Source organism: Osmia bicornis, chromosome 8 (assembly GCF_907164935.1).
Source record: "Osmia bicornis bicornis chromosome 8, iOsmBic2.1, whole genome shotgun sequence".
NCBI classification, from domain to species: domain Eukaryota; kingdom Metazoa; phylum Arthropoda; class Insecta; order Hymenoptera; family Megachilidae; genus Osmia; species Osmia bicornis.
Genome location: NC_060223.1, coordinates 7,310,211 through 7,327,184, shown reverse-complemented (window position 1 = coordinate 7,327,184; position 16,974 = coordinate 7,310,211). Strand labels below are relative to the sequence as shown.

General features: G+C 37.9%; 2 protein-coding genes across 2 annotated transcripts; one reads left to right on the top strand and one right to left on the bottom strand.

The window, feature by feature from the left end:
- The first annotated feature begins 914 nt into the window (after positions 1-914).
- LOC114877951 lies at positions 915-7,389 on the top strand. Its single transcript, XM_029191162.2, has 7 exons — positions 915-1,039; positions 1,158-1,350; positions 3,337-3,653; positions 3,759-5,368; positions 5,455-5,853; positions 5,918-6,303; positions 6,386-7,389. Exons 1-7 carry the CDS (start codon positions 927-929, stop codon positions 6,737-6,739), a joined length of 3,372 nt encoding a protein of 1,123 aa, XP_029046995.2. The 5' UTR covers positions 915-926; the 3' UTR covers positions 6,740-7,389.
- Positions 7,390-7,489: 100 nt separating this feature from the next.
- On the bottom strand, positions 7,490-9,155 carry LOC114877952 (protein HGH1 homolog). The gene is made up of 6 exons (XM_029191163.2): positions 8,990-9,155; positions 8,663-8,891; positions 8,358-8,591; positions 7,999-8,283; positions 7,759-7,920; positions 7,490-7,682 (listed from the first exon to the last, which is right to left on the bottom strand). The coding sequence occupies exons 1-6, from the start codon at positions 9,072-9,074 to the stop codon at positions 7,577-7,579; spliced, it is 1,101 nt and encodes a 366-aa protein (XP_029046996.2). The 5' UTR covers positions 9,075-9,155; the 3' UTR covers positions 7,490-7,576.
- Between the last annotated feature and the right edge of the window lie 7,819 nt (positions 9,156-16,974).

The window sequence follows — 16,974 nt, the reverse complement described above, 5'->3', positions numbered from 1 at the left end:
ACAAACATTTTCTTTTTCTTTTTCTATAAATCACTGTAACGCCAGACAAGATTCCTATCTAACTCAGAAAAATAACTTTCCCTCTTCAAGTTCAAATTACTTTTGCCGAGGTGCATTAAACACCGCCATACTGGATAAACGCGATAACTATCCAGGGTGAAAACATTTTCCATCTCACGATCGAACGGCAATTTGACGTTTTCCATTTAAGAAATTCTAAGAATCGCGGTGCATCGAACAGGTGAAAATCGAGCAGCACGCGATAATTCTACACGAGCGAGTATCGAGTCTCGTTACGATTTCTATCTGACAGGAGAGTAAATATCGAGATCAACGTTTGACGCGAACGCTGACTGATCGACGATTTCAAAATGACTATATTGTAATCAGCTATAATGAATATCCTTCTGGAATTCGCTGACGCAACGATAATAGACGTGTACCAGTTAGGTTTCATGATCAATTGCAAGCAGTCAAAGAAGATTGATTCGAATCAATTTTAAATCATTTAAATATTCAGCTAGACAAAGAAAAAAATTTAATAAAAGATCCATCATGAAGTACCACGATGGATCCCGTCACTTTTACTCGGGATCGGCGTAGATGATCGATCAAAAATTCTTTCCCCGATCTCGTCTGCAATTATAGTTTTAATTACCAGCCGTCTGGTGAAGCCAGTTCTCGCATAAATTTACCGCAGACTGGCTATCAACGGCAAGGCTCCGTGGAAACGAGGTGAGATCCTGGCGAGATCCTTTAGATTTTTTCATCAGCGCGTGTCACTATACATTTTTTATTCCTAACTGAGACTTATTATTTTCTGATCGATCTGTTTCAGAACGAATGACGTCGTTCAACGAAAGTAGGACGAAAAGAAAAGCTCCAAGGAGCTTGCAAGACTTGTAAATAATTGAAGTCACATCGAGATGTCCTGCGTGGGGATGCCCTGCTACGAGGATGGCTTCCGGTTGGCTGGTCCTGCATCGGAATGCTCCCTCAGGAGCAAAGCTCGCATCGATGCGCTGTTCGAGGACTCCAGGTATCAATTTCCCATTTCACCGTTCAAAATCTGGAAAATTAGATTCTAATATAGAAAATTTCTGATTAAACTGGTATCGATCGGTGTTGTCTAGAAAAAGTTTCACTTATCGTTTCAGATCGATTTATGGTTCCACTATGGGAGGGTGGTACGGAGGGGTGTCAACCATGAATTCGAACCACCTTGAAGACATGAGCACAGAGGAGCAGAGGAGAGTGAACAGTGCTGTGCAAGCTCGAATTGAGGCGATGTTCGCTTCCGTGGAAGCCGAAAGCGGAACACCTGGGGAATGTGCCGCTGCAATTTTACCGGTAAATACATCAATTACTTTCTTTCCTACTTTTTTCCGGACTTTGTGTGTCATCGAACACCTCGGGAACTTCTCTGTTGCTTTGGAACATCATTTCTTTCACCTAAAACGTTTTAGTAATTTTGTTTTTTATATTGGTAACCATGGTAGCAGGTGAATATCGGGGATTTCCGGTCGATAAAGCGGAGTTCTTTCTTCCTCCTTCGTTTAAAAGTTACCGAAAGGAAATAGTATACCTGGATTTGATGATTCCGAAGTTTTTAATGGGAATATCTTTAATGAAGTTGTTAATTAAATCCCCGGAAACATCGTTCGCCACGGAATTCCAGTAAAAAAGCTTGCTCATTCTTGGTGATTTATAAATCGCTCTCTGTTCCTCGCCGCCAGAAATCTGCACACAAAGATTTCACTGCAATTAGATAGGATCAAGAAGAACTAGACGATTTTCACTTATGTTAATCCGATCGTACAGGACTTGTTCAGAAAATCTCGGGAAACGAACGTTCGTTCTACTCTCGAAACGAGTTTGCACCTCGTCGATAGAATCACAGGGTGTTACACTTATTGTGATCGAGTCAAATTTGAGAAATTTATTCGAGTACAGGTAAAATATAGATCGACGAATAATTGGTCGCGAACTAATTGCTGGTTCGAAAAAGAAGGAAGCGGATATAAGCGACTTTCAAAGCGTAGAAATAACGAGGACTCGGAAATATTAGAAATTCTTACTTTGAATCTACAGTTCGAATATTTTCGTATACAAATTGATTCATTTTTATAAACTGTTCTATCGAACGATCTGAAAATGATGGTATAATTAAGTGAATGAAGGTCGTTTTGAATTAAATATTCCTCTTTCTTCAAGCGAGTTATCGTTGAATGAGAGTAGAACAAACGTGCCAGCAGAGATTAAGAGCCTCGTAACACTTAATATTGCGGACTACTAATTATGCGATACGGTCGAGCGCAATTTTCGTCGAGAAACAAGAAAATATTATTTCTAATAATTTGTTTTTTTTCTCGTGTTGCACGATATTTAGATTGAAACCATCAAATTTGCCTCGTTTTCCAGCAACAAGATCGAAACAAAATGATAAAGAAAAGAAAAAATAAAATATGATCTTCATGAAAGAACCATATTATACAATTAATTTTTGTAAATCAACGTCAATTTCTCTTGGGAAAACAAATTTTTTAAAATACGAGATCTGAAACATTGGTCAGAGCAGTTAAGGATTAATTTTTCAAGGGAAAAATGGCAATGAAAAAAATACCCAAATCTTTCGCGAGGATAAGAAAAACTGAGACTTTCCTCGAGCAGACATCGTCCTGGCATTGTTAATCGTCACTTTCATTCTGTTCACGATTCGCAGAGCGTGACGGGGCGACTATTTGGAGCACTGAAAAATTCCCCTTCGTTGCTGCATCGGTATGCGGATTTTTCTTATTGCCCCGTTTTTATGAGCTGTTTCTTCCGCGTCGTTTCGTTGCGCCATCGATAACAATTTGGGTCCTTGACATCTAGGGGGTAACGTTGAAGGTGGCTTGTTGAGAATCGGGGCTAAAACGACGACTAAAAACCAATACTCAACTTTGAATTAAAATATAAAGGCTCTACTTATAGTCCACCTTTCAATAATTGACTCTGTGACGCGAAAAATCATTCTGCGATAAATTAATTACTCTCGGTTAAGCTACCAATAGCGAACTACCTCGCATCGGTGGTCTGGATGGCCAAGGTGTTCGATGAAAACTCTTGATAAGAGCGTAGCACATCGATTAATGTGCATAATTTACACCGCATTTGTATCTTAATGAACTTTCATTATCTCGCTGATTACGGAGCGCATACCACAGCAAAGTGTGTTTTCAACAGAGTGATTATTTTCCCTTCGTAACAATATGGAGCTTCAAAAATAATGAGCACAAATTTTCAAAACTTTTAGCGTAACCCCTTGAACGGTGGACTAATCGGTAACAATTTTAGGTGAAGTACATGGGAGCAGCACCAGTGGGTGGCCGCGTGGCCAGCGTTCGAGGTCTTCAAGAGCCTCTTCGTCAACTGCTGGAACGGATCGAGTACTCGGTGAGAGCGGAGCTCGAGGTTTCCCGACGCGGTTTGACTTTCCGCACAACGGACACTTGCGAGAAAAACAACCCCTTTCGTAGAATAGCTGTGTGGAGTGCGCTTAGGCTTCGCGCTAAACGAGCCCCGTCTGGTGATTTGCATCACGCTTTCTTGCCGTTGGTCGGCGATCACGATCAGAGCCAAACAGCTGAAGACAGGCATGCGGATCTATACAGGTGAGTATCACGAAGAAATCGACACGAAATTAATAACTTTAGCTTCGGATTTGTCAGACGAGCTAAGGAAAGGAGATAGAAAATTCGAAATTTCATCATTTACAGAACAATGCGTGGTCTGAAGACCAGCTCCGACCATTATCCGCCCATCTTCGCAGTAGTGATGCGCCGTCCAGGCGCGACCAGACTGCTGGAATGCCACGCGTTCGCTTGCGAAACCGAAGAAGACGCAGTGGCGGCTGCAGCGACGCTCTACAGGGCTCTCCTCGCGGATCTGGACGCGAATCGACGCCGACCGAGGCACGCGAATGGCGTCGGGTGCGTTAGTCTAGCGTCGGTGGCGTCCAGCGTTCGAGAGCCTAGTCCATCTAGCAGAATTAGTGCCAGGACGAACATCCTGCAGTCGGAAGCGGCTCGATCAACTCCCACGCAACCAGTAAGACCACCAAGGACCAAGAAGAACTCGGTGTGTAGCTCCGTTACAGAGGAAGAGACTGGGAAACCAGCGGAATTGTTAAAAGCTCCCAGAAGAAAAAAGAAGAACTCTGACGTCAAGGCAGAGGACATTCTAGAGGCCAGAGGGAAGAGACGAGAACCCAATCCCAAGGGTAAAATGAGTCCAATGGCACAGAACTTAAATTCTATCCCAAAAGATTTGAACTCGAAGATATCTAGGGAAGAAGAACGACAGAACTCGAAGAACAGAATGCATAACAGCATGAAGGAGCTAAGCATACCGGAAAAGATTGAGACGGATCATTCCAAGAACCAGATGGACAAGCTCTACGACATTGATATTAATACTCTCTACGAGAGGGTCTCGAACAGGTACGAAAAGATTCCCGTCATGAAGAGGACAGATAAGAACGACGATCCAAGGACACAGAGCCCTATTAAAGAATCGGAAGACACTAAAGAGACGATCTACGAAAAGACACACGCCTCGTACGACTTGAATCCCTCGCATAATGAAACGAAGAGGCAAGAGGCTCTCTCTTCAAGACCTGATGCTGCGATCTACGACAGAATCGAGAAACCAGGTTGCAAGAGTGAAGAGAACTCGTTGTACGAGCGTGCTGGTAAACGACAAAGCAGCAAGGAGAGACTCTACGAGGACCACTTCAAAGATGTAGACAAGATCTATACTCTCACCCAAGAAGAGCTTTACACTAGCAACAAGTTGGATCGGACCAAGATAAAAAGCTCTCAAGAGAATATTTTCTTCGGTAGGTCGAAGGGCAACAACTATCAGTTGGTTCAAGAGAACTCGGTGTTCGTGGAACGCAGGAAGTCGAGGGACCAAGAGAGATCGACGTCCGGAAGACGAGTGAGTAGAGTGGTCACCATGGACAAACCTCTGAAGAAGCAGCTGAGTGACTCTACGTCCAATTTGAATCTACCCGAGTATAGTCAGCCCAGAGTTAGGAAGAGAAGCAGAGCCGGTAGCGAACCACCGGTAAGTCGATCAGAAGATGCGATGAAGATCCTCCAGGAGAGTAGACTGAAGAGATCTCAGAGTGATATCGACGTGGACAGAGGGGATCTGATGACTAGGGTTGAATTACCCCGCAGAGGAAGCTTCTTAAATCCTGGGAGTGCCAGGAGACCGAATAGCCTCAAGGGTGGCACTCCACTGGGATTCACCGAGTTATTCGATGAATTTAGGAATCAGGAGGGTTTGACCAGCGTCGACGACATCCTGGCAGCTATCATTGGTAAGTAGCTATCACTGCTAAACGTTACATACTACAAATGACCCCACCCTTCAACAGATATCGTAAAATTTCTACGTTGTGTCTAGATCCTGAAGGGATGTCCTTCAACGACTTGAAACCTCTGTACAAAGAGTTCTTGCTGAAGCTGGCGGCAACGCTGACGCAAGACGAGCTTTATCAGAGATCGGCCAGCATAATGAGAAGACGTCGAAGACCGCAGCGAAGGCGATCGAGCCGTCCATCTTGCCTGCTTGGCAGGGCTATTAAGAGATCGGTGTCGAGATTAAAAGGCGGGCCCACAGAGTTCACTTCCGTGATCTTCCCAGCGAGAAGGCTGAACGACAGCTTCGGCAGCAGCTCTTCCTGCGACGCGAGGAATAATCACAGGAACCGAGTGCTGGCCAACAGATTGGGGAAAAGGAGGTCTTCCTGGAGGATGAGCAAGGGTAGGGGTTGCCATACCACTTCGGAGGACAGTGATACATGTAAGAAAGTATGAACCTCTCTCTGAACTAACCAAAGACTAATTAGATCCTTCATTTTCCACAGGTAGACGACTAAGTCGAGGTACAGGAGCAGCAGCCAACAGAAGCAGCAGCGGCTATGTGAGTTGCAGCGAGTGCAGTTATGATTCCGAGTCCTGCACCTGCGTCTCAGCGGATAAGTGTTACTGCTCCCTGTCCAGGAGGATCCCGGAGCAGCCACGAGTGTCCCCGAACACGGTGGTGTGTTCCTGCGACACGGACAGCTGTTCGGAAAGCAACAAATGTTACTGTGCGCGACAACCTATTCGACCAACGATACTGGAACAGCTAAGACAAAGAGGGATCGTGCCCTCCGAGAGCACCCTCAGCAGAGCGGGCAGTCCGGATAGAGTTCGAGCGACTAAAACGAGCAGAAGTCGAACACCATCTCAAGGTTTGGATGTACTCAAGGTAATCAGCCAAAGGGTTTGTAACAGAGAAACATTAAAACTTTGAGATAAAACGAAATTTTGCCGTTTCTATTTAATTCCAGAAGCAGTCGTCGTCAAGCTACGGCAGTTCGAATAACCTCGCCCTGGATTACGACCTCTTTAATCCGGGAAGAAAGTCTCAGCAATCGTCGGACAGTGAGAAGGTGCTGGTCGTTAGTGCCAGAGACACTCAGGGACGTTTGGTATACGTTGGTGGCACGGAAAGGGATAAGAAGTGTTTGTCCCATTGTTCCAGCAGATCTGGAGCGCATCACGAAGCACTTTCGATTAAGAAGAGCGCAGAAATAGCTGCTATTTTTGGAGCTGATTCGAACAGGATCAGTAGACGAGCTAGTAATGCATCTAGTATCAGGAGTTCCATCAGTCTGGAGGCTGGTCTAGGATATTTACCATGATGATCGATTTTCCTCTACCTGGAACTTTCTCTGCATAGGCTGATAAAAATATTTTAGCACTTTTAACAGAACACTAGCTGGCAGTGAGATGTACATATTGTAAGATACATCTAATTACTGATGGACTTAGAAATTGTGATTTATGCGTGAAATAAAATGAGATACAAAATTTGGACACTCGGTTACACATGATAATTGACCTTGTAAGATTAATTAACGTAAAACGGGATTGATATAGAATCGAGTGTATAATACATACTGAGTATACGGGTATTAATTGATAACGGTACTGTTATCTACATGCTTCGCAGAAATGTGTCAGAAGTGTACCAGTCCTTCTGGTAACGGTACCCATATTCTCGTTTCTGCGGGACTTGATCTCAGCAAAAGTGGTTCTGACTCAGCCACGAGCTAAAATTAACAATTTACTCGTTTCACCTGAAACACTATGAAAAAAACAGGAAGTATTTATCGCGATACTTGAGAAATGTGTGTGCGAATATCTTACAAGTACCTGTATTACCACTTGTAAGCTTTATTTTAGTACATAAAGTTTTGACAATTATACTATTAATTTACATGCAAAAATTAAAAAGCTAATGATGGCTAATGTGATCACTCATTTTTTTTTATACATACGTATATACGATTTTTTATTATTCCTTTCTTGCTACACTGGACCTGATAATTTAATTTAACCAAGAATAATTTAATAAATTAAAGAAGGGAACAGTGCAATATTGCAAATTATGCAATTAGCCTCGGTTTTTGTGAGGCATATCATTGTTTTATTTTAATATGTACATTATGTCAATAAATTGATAAAATATCGTTTTATCATGTATTGCTAATAAAGTCTTGATCCATTTTATGAAATTTCTCTGTATATTCCGAAGGAACCTCCACATCCTTTAAATTGTCCAAACCTATTTCTTCTTCAGTCCTAAAAATTCATAAAGTATAAAAAATTAAATTACAAGATGATAAGATAAAGATGATGCTGGAAATATCTTTAGTACCTGATTAAAATGTCTACAACGTTTTCGCAGGCTAGTAATGCATTTTTATTCTTTTCCCATTTGTGATATTCTCTAAGTATTACATAAGTATTATTTTCTCTTAATATTTCTCGACCTTTTTTCGTTGCACAGAGTTGAGTTAATGCTTCCAGCAGCATAATTCTAAAATAATTATGAGGTACAAACATGAGCTTAAGAATTTCGTTTTTCTCAAAATAATAAATAAAATCGGGTTCTCACCTAATATCTAAGTCTTGTTCTCGTTTTTTTGTTTCTGGTAAATATTGCAAGCTAACTGGTAACTTATCATTATCCTCATCATCAAATTCTTCTGGCCCAGCCAGTGGTAACAAAAGGTATGTTAATATATCTACTTCAGGGCTTAATAACCATTCATGATTTTCTATATCAAAACAACAGTTCTTTAAAGTACCAACAATACCACCACGTCTTACTATACTGTCTTCATATTCTGTGAATGGAAGCAACCTTTGGATAACACTATGGTCTCTATCTGTTAAATATCTGTAATTGTAAAATATATTTGTGAAATAATATCATCAAATTAAATTGATAATATTCATTGATTCATAATGCACCTTCTAACATGTGGAGACTGACTAAGATTACTAAAAACTGAACCTAAATAGTGCAGTTTAGCACCAGTATTATTATACTGTTTAGCAGTGAATGCTGCTACGATACTATCCCATGAATATCCACTTTTCTCAATGAGTGATATAATTCTATCTACTAAATGCAATGGTCTAGTCATATTAGAGAGTATCATACAGCATGGATCTGCCAGTGTACTCTCTTTATCCATTATAAATCTACAATAAACAGCAATGAATTAAAATCATAAGAAACATTTGAACTTCAGCTGTTTTTTAAGCGTGTCTACCTCATACAAACGTGTATTAAATTGTAAGTTTGTTTTTCATTTTTAGGCTGTGTTTCAGAGATCAATAAAAACGCACTGGCTCCAGCTTCATCTCCAGTGATATTTATTAAAGCCAGTGCCGCATCCTTGGAAATTGCAGCAGAAGAATCTTGAGTTAAAGCAATTAGTTGTGTCAATAGGTCTGGAAGTTTTAATAGTAACTCTCGTCCTTCGGCGCTTCCTGTTACACCTACAATTTTCATATTCTTATAATAATGATTTACAAATGACTCAAGATTAATAAAATGATTTAGGTTAGGAAGATTTTTATTTAAGCGTAAGGCTTACTGAGTACATGTTCCAAGGCAATTGTTTTTAAATCTAAACGAGTATCTAGATTTAAGAATTGACTCATTTCTTGAAGAGATTCCATTGTAAGCAAATAACTACTTTGTTGAGCCTAATTTTTACTGAATTTATTTATTTTATAACCATGTGAGCTTTCAAAATGAGCTGCTAGCACCATCTAATCTTGAATGACAAAGCTACAAAAAGTCAACTCTTGTAAAATAGTAGAAATCTGTAAACGATATTTCAATTAGCATATACAAGAACCACCGATTCTTGTATTACACGTGTCAGTAAGTTATACAGAACGAATAATAACAAAAAGCGAGATAAAAGTGTATCAAAGATAATGCAAAAGTTAAAGAAAAACTATAGGAGAGATAAAATAAAAAAGCAAAACAAATCTCGCAGCCAATTCGCTCGTATTATTTGCTGCATAATTAATAAGTGTACCATAGAAATAATGATACAGTTATTAATTAGTCATCAAATAATAACGATTGCCCAGGTCTCACCACGAGGAGGTTGCTGCGGGTGGAGACCCGCCCTACCTCGTCCCATCCACCCTCCATTTATGCAAATTGTTAAAATCATTTATTATCATCCTCTTGATGTACATTTGCAAAACGTTTAGACTGTTGTGCAAACGAACAACAAAAGGAGCATTATCTTTATTCACTACGTAACTACTTATAGTTTTCTTTCTTAATTCTACCGTACAATTTTTTCATTTTTTATTACAGATCTGTAATTAATAATATGCAATTGCATATTTTTCTTACATCTAAATACTAAGAATACGAGCGCTCGTATAATGGCAAAAATTCACTTAAATCTAAAATTTCCTAATTAAACACTGCAGTGTTTAAACTTAATTATATACTTATTTAATTACTTAACTTTAGGGACCTTAAGATATAATTGTCTTATCTAACCATTAACTTACAACCTATCCCTAAAGGGATATAAACAAACACCTATTGTTGATTTGGTTGTCTTTACCACAATAGTTCCTGAAGTAAACTAAAAAGATTTAAACATAATTAAAAAAGAAATAAATAAAATTTATATTGCCTTAGATCATAGACTTACCACCTGCCTATATAAAGGAATATAAACAAATACCTCTAATAAATTTGTTGGTTCGATGATTCTTACCAGAATATTTCCTGGATTAGGTACAATTTTAAATAATTTTTACATCACCTTGGTTATAATTAAATACCTTAACTTCATACTTCCTATAAAGATATTTCTCTGTAACAGAAACTGATTAATTGGATCCAGATAAAGACAAAAAGGAATTAATAGCTGGAAAGAAGATACATTAGTAACAATAAAATTTTACAAAAGTCAGAGTGGTTGTTAATAACTCAAAATCAATTTGATACGAAATATGAATTAAAAGCAAACTTCAGTACCAAAATAAAGAGCAAAAGATATAGAAAAATATATATTTGAGTTAAGTGATTTTAGTTAATAACATTAATTATTTCATTTTATTGTATTTAGAAATTCGTTCATTTCGCGACAAATAGTACACAATATTTTAATTGAAACAACTGTCTTTTACTGCAATAAACGTACAACTATGACTCTACTTAACTTTATTACATTATATTATTCAATACACTTTTATAGTGCAAGTTTTATGTAATTTGTAAAATTAAAAAAAAGGGATCGCGAGTGGACTTTATTTACGAAAAAGAATTTGAAAATTTATAAAAGTACACTACATTAATTAGCTTCTCCGTAAGCTTGAAACTAAATATCGCGATTCAAAATTAAAATTGAACAACCTTAACAACGATCATCCACTACTTTTGATTAAACAAAGTACAATTAAAATTAAATAAGCAATTTCAAATGAACAAATATTCCTTGAAATAATTTATCACCAATCATCAAAAAATAAAATGAATTTCCATTTTAAATAAAAATTTGAATAAAGTTCTCTTTAAAACTTTATCGTATCTAATAATATCCTGAAAACATTAAATTCATATATTATTTAACAGTATTTCCAATAACCGAATGCTCAATATTTTCAAAATTACAAAAAGGGAAGAAAAAAAAATGGGGGCATAACAGTGGGAGGGAGGGTACAGAGGAACCTGAAAAGAAAAGTTTGACTGCCCATAAGAGCAATCCCTAAGCAAACCCTATAAAACAAACCGAAATCACACGCAACACTAATTTTAAAATTGCAAACATTCTGACCTATGACAAAACATCGGCTGGCAACGAAGGGTTTCACGCCCCCTAGTCTTACGCCAGACGCTACATACCACCCACCCCGCCTGGACGTCGTAACGCCAGGACAGGATGCACCCCTTCGCTAAGAGCGCTACCCGCCCGTCCAACACGTTGCATCCAACGGTGTCAGATTGACGGACGCCCATAGTATAGACAAAAGGACTGCAGTTTAGAATATGGTAACATATTTTCATATGTTCCGTATTCTAAAACTGCGCCTGCAAAGGCCTAGTAATGCATGGGTTTGTCTCCCATGAGATGGTGTTCACGGTCTCAGGCCGCGGAATCCTTAAAAGGACTCCCACCGAATGTGAGTCATAGTTACTTCCACTAATTTAATAACAATCGCGAATTCATTCGCAACACTAATTTCATTAATTATATAATATGTACAAAAGCGTACGCGTAAAGGCTGCTCCATTATGCGCAACACTAAGCTGAAAAAAAGAAAAAAAGAAAAAACGCGAACTGTAACGCAACACTACTCAAATCTACCGAATTTTGTAAGACGCAACACTAATCTAAAAAAGGGGTACAGCCAATCCAAGGCTGTACCACGGCAGCTGGTCCATAGCTGCTTTATGGACCATGGCAACTCCACTGGATCGTTTTTGGGCATTTCTATTGCAAAACGCGAATATTCATTACCGCAACACTAATTAGCAGGGAACTCTATAAACTAATGCAAAGCAATCGCGTATTTATAAGTCGCAACACTGGGAAACAATCGCGCTAATGTCATTCGCAACACTATATTTAACAGACATGCAATTAAAATGCAGAAAAGGGGGATTCTCAAACCGTGAATTTTTTACTCGCAACACTAATTTCATTAATTATATAATATGTACAAAAGCGTACGCGTGAAGGCTGCTCCATTATACGCAACGCTAAGCTGAAAAAAAGAAAAAAAGAGAAAACGCGAATTGTAACGCAACACTATTCAAATCTACCGAATTTTGTAAGACGCAACACTAATCTAAAAAAGGGGTACAGCCAATCCAAGGCTGTATCACGGCAGCTGGTCCATAGCTGCCTTATGGACCATGGCAACTCCACTGGATCGTTTTGGGCATTTCATCATATATCGCAACTCTAATGCAAAACGCGAATATTCATTACCGCAACACTAATTAGCAGGGAACTCTATAAACTAATGCAAAGCAATCGCGTATTTATAAGTCGCAACACTGGGAAACAATCGCGCTAATGTCATTCGCAACGCTATCTTTAACAGACATGCAATTAAAATGCAAAAAAAGGGGATTCTCAAACCGTGAATTTTTTACTCGCAACACTAAAGCAATCAACATCAAAAAGTAAAATTCTCAAAAATATTAAAGCAATCAACATTGAAAATTTAAATTCTATTTTAAAGCAATGCAAGAAAGAAACACGATATTTAAAGTTCGCAACACTAAATGAAAATCGCGATATCATGCATACGCAACATTAAATTGAACCGTGATCGATATTCAATCGCAACACTAAATTGAACCGTGGTCAATATTCGCAACACTAAATTGAAAACGCGATTTGCCCAAAATCATGGGGGTCACGGGCCCCCTCTTCTCCTGAAATTACAAAACTACAACTACAGGCAAGCACAGTGACAAAGTAGTAACGATAATGATTTCCCATCCTTTTTTGCAAAAGGATGCAAAACCATTAGTAGTTCCCCTCTTGAAAGACAGTTTGTCGGGGCTCTTCGGCATATAGCCTTTTCTTTCTTCGGGCGGTCCACCCACCTGAAACTTATATCTAAAGCTCGAGACTTGCAAATTCGCAAAATAAAAAAAATACAATCAACAGAAAAGAAAAATCGCGAAACTCTAATTGACACGTGGACGAAAAAGGACTTTATATAAGTCGTTGTTCGTGCACACGTGCCGTGCTCGAGCAGAACTTGTGCGTTTCGTGCCATCGCGATCGCGTATGACGACTTATGAAGTCGCCAAAAATTTGAAAAATTGTACAGATAGAATCGAAGGCGAACGACATACTCCGTTCGTATCGATAGTATCGTCAATTCATCAAATATATTCCAGGTACAGGTTGATCACGCGAAATCGCGCCTACCCGACCAAGAGACTGTGACAACCTGTCCCGGCCTTACCTACTTACAATCTATCACACACACCAGAAGGTATACTACCTACCTACCTAACGCTATATTTAAAAAAGGCAAAATCACATTCTCACAAAAATTCATTCCACGACCCCCATACACTCCACCCGGGCGCAAGACCTACACTAGAGAGAACGTCCCGGGACGCCTCCGACACCCGAGTTTCATCTCACATCACACTCTACGGTACGTACCATTTTTCACTGAAATCGTCTGGCAAGGCTAGCAATCATTGCGTATAATGATAATTACAAAATTTAATTAACTACTTTGATATAGAATATTTTATAATAATGGTAATAATCATGGTAATAATAATGGTAATATAGTAATAGTAATAGTAATAAAATAGTATTTGATTTGTACATTCATCGTACAACTTGTTGAATAAAATATTATTTCAAATTAAAAGTTAAATGAAAAAGTTATTACACCGACGCAATTCCACAGCCTAAAAACACACACACCATATGTGGAAATTACGTCGTGCACGATATACTAACACAATGCCAGCCGCTTATTAATTATTATTCTTATGAACTAGGTCATCGTGCCCATTACCTCTACCCATCCAAGTAGCACCTGGGCACGTGAATGGGCTTTGGCAATAAACACGGAAGGGGTTAAACCTGAAAATCCTGATCTAGAAACATGATTAGTACATACACATCTAACGGGCTAATATTTCACAATTTTAATAAAAGTGACTCGACTTTGTAAATATAAAGCTTTAAGAACAAATATTGGAAAGTAAAATAGAGCAACTATGACGCAGACATGGTGCACTGCTAATACCAGCTGGCAACGAAGGGTCTCACGCCCCCTAGTCTTACGCCAGACGCTACATACCACCCACCCCGCCTGGACGTCGTAACGCCAGGACAGGATGCACCCCTTCGCTAAGAGCGCTACCCGCCCGTCCAACACGTTGCATCCAACGGTGTCAGATTGACGGACGCCCATAGTATAGACAAAAGGACTACAGTTTAGAATATGGTAACATATTTTCATATGTTCCGTATTCTAAAACTGCGCCTGCAAAGGCCTAGTAATGCATGGGTTTGTCTCCCATGAGATGGTGTTCACGGTCTTATGCCGCGGAATCCTTGTAACTAATTTGATTAATTAAATAATACATAGGATTGAGATTAAAAACCAAAAGGATTCCCACCGAATACTAGTCAGTGCATTGTCACATTTACTCTCCCGCTGGAAATTTTTCGCAACACTAATTTAATAATTGCAAATCTCTAATAAAAAAGAATTTAATGTCTTTAATTAAGAATTCTTTATTGTGAAAAAAGAATTTATTGTGAAAATGAATAAAACATCCTCGGGCGATTCCCTCCTCAGAGTAAATTTTCATGAATACGAAAAAGGTGTTCAAATAGATTACTCTGACTTGGAAATCTACCCGTCACGAATAGTCTTCTTGCACATAAATTGTTCAATTTTTCATGAACGTCTAATTGAACTTTACTACGCGTAAAAAATTCACAAATTATATTTGAATTTACAATGTATAAAATGTAATTAAATCACTATAATAGCATCATTAATATGTATATCCAGTATACATATTACATAATACTATCAATATTATATTGCTTTGAATCTTCGCAATAACTAAGTCAGACAAACTAAATAAAATTATTTCGGGATTAAAATATTTCATATTCCACATTTAAGAACATTTAAGAGGATTCATATATTTCAAAAATATCTATTGAAATATGTGGAATAGAAATGATATTAAAACGCGGAGTACAAGAAGACCTAGCCTAAACTAAATGAAATGAAACAATAAAAATGTTACTATTCATGGGTATAATCATACCCATGGTCACTGTGCTAACCACCCACGTATACAACCGGTAACCCGTGTCGATTCGGACCATTCGTCCTACGACATGATTGGGCACCGGAGGAACGATAAAACATGCAACTCACCGTTCGCAGATATACTCTTCTTCCGACAGTCAACAACTAGGTAGGAGGATGCACACCAGGTAGGAGGATGGACACCGGGTAGGAGGTTGCCTTACAGGAGAAGACGGAAGCCATCAGGAATGTCCAGGAACTCGCCAATGTTCAAAAATTCATCTGTAACAAAAAAGAGGAATTACGGTTAATTTTGAAAATTATAAATTCTTATTGTAATAAAATTATACATAAATTTGGATTTTATCAATTATTAGCAATGAAAAATAACTCTCAATTATCAAGTGTTGAAATTGTAAATTATTCTACTTGAATTAAAATTAATTAAATAAAGTAATAAGATATTTACACTCTTTCCTTATGGAGCAACGCCCAAGACTCCTCTTCAGTGGTGCCGTGACTCTAATACCGGATATATCGAGCAATAAAAAAAAAAAGGAAAAATAAAAATATAAAGTACTAGAAACGCGACCGTAAATAATTTCCGGCGAACAATTATAGAGACTCTACTTTCGCGATGAAAAAAGAAAAATCAGAGCCGCGATGCTCTAGAAAATATTTTATAATACGCAGCAAACACTGACTCTACTTTCGCGTGATTCCTAATCATAAATACAAACGCAACTCTATTCAGGGCCAGTTCGCCCTTGCAAAAATCAAAACATTGGAAGTATGTTCGTACAAACACTGACTCTACCGACCGCATTGCGCGCGGCCACAACAATTCCTGAAAGAAAAACTTAGTGAGCAGGGATGGGCTGGGTGGAAATATACACAACAACATTCTTCTTATTGAGCATTCGTTAGGGACATACTGTTATCAATGGCTTGTAAATGGAAATATCCGTGTTCGTGAGATACCTTCAACGAACACAAATATTACTTGAGTTGAATATGTATAGAGATGTATTAAATAATTGTTGATCATTATTTCAATGAATATTACATGAAAAGAAAATCAATGTTTAATAAATATGATAGAATATTTTATTCAAGTAGAGGATTTTCGTTGTTAGAATTGTAAGCATAGTAAACATTGTTGAAAAATTCTATTACGTTGTGATTTATAAATTATCTAAATTCTTTTCAATAAATAACGTCCAGTAATTAATCATGCTTAAACAGCAAGTGATTTAAAAACGTGATTCTATTTTAATATAAACCTGCACCGAAAACTGTATATTATAATATAATTACTATTTAACAAAAGAAGATTGTTTAAAATAATCAAAATATAATTAAACAATTGTAGAAGAGAAGCAATCATTTGTAGTAGAATACAAATTGTTTCAATTTTATACTAATTCAAAACACATCTATTAGATTACTAGTCGAAATTGTTCAACAAAATGAAATATTAGTTATCCTTTTTCTATTAATTAACCAAAAAAAATTTCTTTAATCTTTTCTTCCTTGAACTTGATACCAATTAATTGTCAAATATACTTACAATTAACAACGACTCAATAAAAAAAAGTATTAATAAATATTAACAATTGATTATAATAAATCAAAATGATACCAATTCTTTACGAAATTTTATTTCAAACCAATATTAGTATGCCATGGGGTCGTATCCCGTGGCGTCTTTTCAATATCAACCAAATATCTGTAACAAATAAGAAATACAAATTTATGATAATAAAATTTAACCAGCAGC

Coding starts and splice junctions, on each gene's coding strand:
- LOC114877951 (XM_029191162.2), top strand. CDS start 927: ATGTCCTGCGTGGGGATGCCCTGCTACGAGGATGGCTTCCGGTTGGCT. Junction 1,351..3,336: donor GTGCCGCTGCAATTTTACCG/GTAAATACATCA, acceptor TAACAATTTTAG/GTGAAGTACATGGGAGCAGC. Junction 3,654..3,758: donor AGGCATGCGGATCTATACAG/GTGAGTATCACG, acceptor CATCATTTACAG/AACAATGCGTGGTCTGAAGA.
- LOC114877952 (XM_029191163.2), bottom strand. CDS start 9,074: ATGGAATCTCTTCAAGAAATGAGTCAATTCTTAAATCTAGATACTCGT. Junction 7,921..7,998: donor GAACAAGACTTAGATATTAG/GTGAGAACCCGA, acceptor TAATTATTTTAG/AATTATGCTGCTGGAAGCAT. Junction 7,683..7,758: donor GTTGTAGACATTTTAATCAG/GTACTAAAGATA, acceptor ATGAATTTTTAG/GACTGAAGAAGAAATAGGTT.